This window comes from Falco biarmicus, chromosome 5, assembly GCF_023638135.1.
Source record: "Falco biarmicus isolate bFalBia1 chromosome 5, bFalBia1.pri, whole genome shotgun sequence".
Taxonomy (NCBI): domain Eukaryota; kingdom Metazoa; phylum Chordata; class Aves; order Falconiformes; family Falconidae; genus Falco; species Falco biarmicus.
Genome location: NC_079292.1, coordinates 81,351,190 through 81,356,783, shown reverse-complemented (window position 1 = coordinate 81,356,783; position 5,594 = coordinate 81,351,190). Strand labels below are relative to the sequence as shown.

General features: G+C 35.8%; 1 protein-coding gene across 6 annotated transcripts in view; it reads right to left on the bottom strand.

Annotated features, from left to right (window-relative positions):
• Positions 1-1,652: 1,652 nt before the first annotated feature.
• Positions 1,653-5,594, bottom strand: part of CCDC91 (coiled-coil domain containing 91) — a 150,049-nt gene continuing 146,107 nt past the window's right edge. For 5 of the 6 annotated variants that reach the window (XM_056341289.1, XM_056341287.1, XM_056341288.1 and 2 more), the window contains exon 13: positions 1,653-2,831. In XM_056341289.1, coding sequence (XP_056197264.1) covers positions 2,709-2,831 — 123 coding nt within the window. In that variant the 3' untranslated portion in view covers positions 1,653-2,708. The remainder of the gene's footprint in view (positions 2,832-5,594) is intronic. The other variant, XM_056341293.1, reaches the window with a different exon arrangement.

Sequence of the window (5,594 nt, the reverse complement as noted above, 5' to 3'; positions counted from 1 at the left end):
AGTGTTAAAACAGGATGGGCCTAACTGACACCAACGAAAGACACCAATGGATCTACTGTTACACTGTCTCTTCAGTAACTTTTGATATACACAGCGATTGTTTAAAACACTTCTTTATATGACAAGATTTATGGCTTATTTCTAATATAGGGTACATAATCATATATATATGTATATATAAAGGTTGTATATTATATGAGCTCTGGTGATGTTCTAGACTGAAGGCTCACTAGCTTGAACATTTTAGTCCTTGCTTTTGATTCTAAGGATTAGTTCTCAGGCTTCTTGTTCCTCCCATTACATATGAGTCCTGCCAAAATTGTTACACTAGCAGCCATGGCACAGAGGCTGACAAAGTTCTACCCTGTAGGCCTTGAACATACTATTTTCTCTTATATGTCATTCTTCAATCTGTATGAATAAAACCCCCAAAATTGTGATGTCACCTTCTAGGACCTAGATTGGGTTTGCAAACTTCTCTCTACCTTTCCTCCTTCCAAATTTCCACAAACTGTATTATACATGGTTAGGCAGAAATAATGAAAACCCCTAAGCTTTAAAAATTAAAAACCTAAGCCTAAAAAAATGATTTTCTGAGACTTGTAGTTTTGAACATAATCCAAGCTCCCAATCTGATCTTGTACGTCTGTGGTCTAATTCTGCACATTTGCTTGCAGGGTAAAGAGAAAGATTAAAGGACTAACTGTCAAAGGTCAGGGTAAAGAGAAAGATTAAAGGACTGTCAAAGGTAAGGAAAAGATACCTATATTTCTCTGTGATAATCACAATATTCAAGAGCTGAGATTAAACAAGACGTGATGTTCTAATGGGAAAGATACACCATAGTTGTCAGTGAATTCTTATTGACACCAATCATAAGCTTCTCCAACAAATGCTTTTACATCTTGCTCCATGTCAGAATTTAAAACTTTAGTAGGAGAACACTCATATAACACTAAGGCTTTAGCTTCGATGGGGAACACTTTGACGTCTTTAGTAAAAGGAATACTGTTGAATGTACAGGCCTAGAAGTAAAACCAAGAATGCTGAAGTTAATCTAGGAACCTGCTCATACCACATTTCCACAATTAAACATCGATTGTGAGACAGCACTAGACAATCAATTTCATTTTACATTGCCTCTGCTTTCCAAAAAAACCCACATGGACATCTGTGTCATCTTTGGTGCAGTTGACAAAGACAAGAATTTCACTGGTTTAGGAACAATAAGTAAGTAGGTGACTCATTAACACTGAAGTATTTTTTGTCTGCCAGAAGAAAAGGAAACTGATCAGTCAAGAAATATCCAAAAGACAACTAGATTTTCATCTGTATGTAGGGTGAGGTCATCATCTAGTAGAAGCAGCATTATTTACTTCTTCAGTGAACCTTTGCATACACAGGACAAACCCTTTGGTTTTGATTACAAAAATGAAGCACAGAAAAAGATTTAAATAAAACCCTAAACTCTTGCAATATGTATTTCACGCTGCCACCATTTGGTGTTTCCTTATTGCTATAAAAAAACAATTTATGAAAACTGACTGCTGATGCAAAAAACCAGCCAAACAAGAAACTGAAAACATCACTGAATAATGAGAACCACACCAAAAAATGCCCGTAGAGTCCCCCACTAAATCACAAGCTCACCATAAGAGATATCATTCTCAGTTTATTTACATCCCTAAGCATGAACATTTAATTTTCTCTTATTTCATTCAGAAGTTTTTTACAACTAAGGCCCCAAATCTACAATCAAAAGAGTGTAGGCACAGAAATTCCCCTCCATGCTCACATTAGCAGGACTAGAAAGACCTATGACTTGATCCAAAGCCCAATAGTGCCAGTGGGGATTTTTCCTACTTCCTTCAATGGGTTTAGAAAGGGCACCCAACATCACCAAGCTGCACTCCTCATTCTGTCAGAAATTCCACTGAGGCAGTGCAGTATCAATCTCCACATAATTACATACATCTTCCTGAAACTCAGGTCAGTCACATTAATCGTACTTTCATGAGAAAACAACTTTTGGAATCAAACTAGCCTTGTAAAACAGAAATAAAATACATACTATACATTGGTTATGGCAATGTTTTGCCCTACTCTTAAAAGATGCACGGTTTAGTTTTTAAACTTTTATATTACTAGAGCTGGAGTTCTTTATAAGTGACTAAAGAAATGCCTGTCAACGTTCTAATGTTTATGTACTGATTCTTCTGTTACACATCAAAAGTACCAAGAAATAATAAGATCCTCAGGCTCACCTGAGGCAATGCACTTGGGCATATACTTTGGAAATAGAGATGGATTTGTTTCTATATTCAATTAAATATTTTTCTCCATTTTTTAATATATCAGAAATACTAATAGATTACACCAACACACAATGCCAAATGTAAAACAGACATAACAGCGGAAATGTTTTCATCATTGCTGCAGTTACCCAGAACTTCAATCATGGGCTAGAAGAAAATGTAATGAAAGCAAATCACAAATAAAACAAAAATTTTCCAGGAATTTTTTCCCTCCCATATTTCCAATCTGATGGTAGTAGTAAAATAAATAAATAAAAGAACATAATCCACAAATACTTCTATGAAGTGTTGTTTCAGATCAATCTTGAATCAATGATACAATCTCAAAAATATTAGAAAATATTCATCATTTGCAGCTTCACAAATCAGACCTTATCAGCAGTACTGAGAATGTCAGTCTCTGTTTTCCTCTGTAGTGGCTGGATCATCCTTTAATAAAATGCTTAACTGTTTCTGTGCACATGAGAGGAAAAGTTCCAAACTATGCAGACTTCTCTGACGGATAACTTGATCAAGCTGTTGAAACAATAAAAAAGGTAGATCAACTTTAGAAAGACCTGGAAATAAATGTCAAGGTTTGTCAGCAAAAATTCAACCATATTCAACAACAAAAATTCAACAACCAAATGATAACAACAAAAGAACCTACGTAACTTCTATACATGCAATTTAGTAACAACTTTTTAATGAAGTATTTGCATTTCTTCAAAATGTACAGAAGACTAAAAGTAACTTTCCAACAGCTGTCAAATTCTACATGAGAAATCTGAAAAAGCTAAACAGCCCAGCTGCCACACTAGAAAAATCCCCACAGCATCTTTTAAAATTGCAGCTGTTGCTTTTACAAAAGATACTGCTTCTGCTTTAAAATGAACACTACATACAACTGCATATTCAAAAATGCTAAGTCAACTGTTAATTTAAATAGAAGCACGTTTAAATAGTTCCCAGAGGAAAAGTGGTAATATTTTCTGCCTACTTTGTTTATTCCAGCATTTTATTGGGGTCCCCTACTGCCAATGTGAACTATACAGTTACTCACAGTAAAGACAATGGCCCTTTCTTCCCCACCAAACCAGATAAGAACACAATAAGAAGACTTGGTAGGTTATGTCATAAAACTGACATAAAAATATGGTTTACTGAAAGGTATTTTGATTTTTCTTAATGTCATAACATTAATAAATAAAATGCACTGCAGAATTCCTTTCATTTGAACTTTAAACTTCAAATGTCAAATTAATATCACAATTGAGAAATGTTTTCAACTTGACTATCCTTTAATCAGCCACAAATTAAACTAAATACATATGTAGCAATCACATAGTGGTACAAGGCTAATAGGAAATAAAAGTCATGCCACTTCAAAGAAAGGAAGCAATGGAATTTGGAAGAAGTCCAGCTCTGCACCTCTGTCAAACTGCTATGCACAAGTCCATGAGCAATGTCTTGAACTCTGTAACACCAGCAAAATGCTAATGCGAGGCCATGTGGCCCTAGCAGACAAAAGCAACTAGTCTCACAGTCTGGCAGTAATCGTCTGTGCGTAGCTGTATTTTTCCAAAAAACTATATCGTGCCTCACGTATCTAGCACTCATAGCTTTAATTACAGCTTTCAACAAAAATTCTGATCCTGCGGTATCTCTCTGCACAGATATGCTCATCATTCAGCAGTCTGGACAGTTTGGACAGTTGCTTCAACAACTGTTTGAATGGACATTCTGTTTTATAATAGATAATTTTTTTTTAATATTAAAACAGAATGCAAGGCAAAGTTAGTGATACCTTCCCACTTTGAAAACGCACTCAGGGTATTGCTGCAGCGCTGTGACTGAATACACAAAGGGAAACATTTTTATGACCCTGTCCTTTGCTGCTCTTTAAGTTCCTCTAATGGGCAAAACCAGGCTCTGTTAGTTCGCATATTTTGGCATTTTGTTTCAACAGAGATGAATGTGTCAAATCTAGTCAGAAGCAGAATACACACATATTTTCTAGAAGCCAAACAACCATAAAACTCTCCTTCAGTAATATGTCTGCTTATACTCCTGCTTCTGCAAATTTCCAACTGTTGTGCAGATTCTTGCATCTCTTAGCAAAAGCAGACACTACCGTTCCATACATAGCCTGATGTGAACCTAGCTCACTGATTTACAACAGATTTTAAAGCAGGTCTAGTTCAAACAAGTTTCAGAAAAGTCTGGTCTTGATATATTTAAGTAACGGTTACTACTGACAAGAAAATGAAAGACATACAAACAGCAAACTAAGCTTTAAAGAAGCTGTATCTGGAAAGACAGTCTGGAACAAATGAACAACATAAACACACTGTTGTGATGTGCATTTCTTCTGACTTGAAAGGGATCTTGCCTCCTTCTTCTTCTCTGTTCCAATTTATAAAGAACATTTTGCATGGGGAAGCTTGCAGATGCTTTTGTGCTTGTGACCCGTATTTCTCTGGGGAACGGGCAGATACAGCGCAATGCACATAATAGCATCTGTTACGTCTTAAGAAAGAACATGAGAAGCCTCTATCTCTAAACATATTATGTCATCACGTTCTGTTGCTTCTGGTAGGTATATCAGTTGGAGAAGCTTATCATGAAAATGATTTTCAATGATTTCCTTTTATTGCATATTATTCCATTATTATTGCATATACTATACTCCTAGGCAGTTCTTTAATTAAGCTTTGACCGAGAGCTTTGGCTAAAGTCTCCATTTTCTTTTCTTGCAGCCTTTCCTTGCAGATTCTGTTTTAAAGAGATCAAAGTAGCTCAACAGATGTGTGTTCTGATATGCTGTTTTTAACTCTCTTTACCAAAGCAGCCATCTCAAATTGTACGTGGTTAAATTTCTTTCACCAAGTACTAATGTAAATGTTTAATGTGCGTAGTGATTGGCTGCAAGACGAACAAAACAGAATTTCTTCATGCTTGAGAAAGATTTTAAAAGTCTCAGATGAATTAGGTACACATTTGAGGAGTCTTTGTGGAACTCAAGGGGTTAGTTGGTAGTGTCCCTTTGTGCGTAAGAAAAGTTTATTGCTTGTTAAAAGTTTATGTAAATTCAATAACATAAAATTCAGAATTCAGTTACCCCTTGCCTGCTCAGTTTATGTGTAGGCTTTGCCTTGAACAGGATATCTTAAAATTCTTCCATGCTGCAGTAAATGACAAAACACCCTGAAAAGACTTGGGACCTTCACATAACAAAATAAGAAGCCGCAAAATGATGCTGGCTTTGAAAATGGTACATTTGAATACACTCAGAAGGAA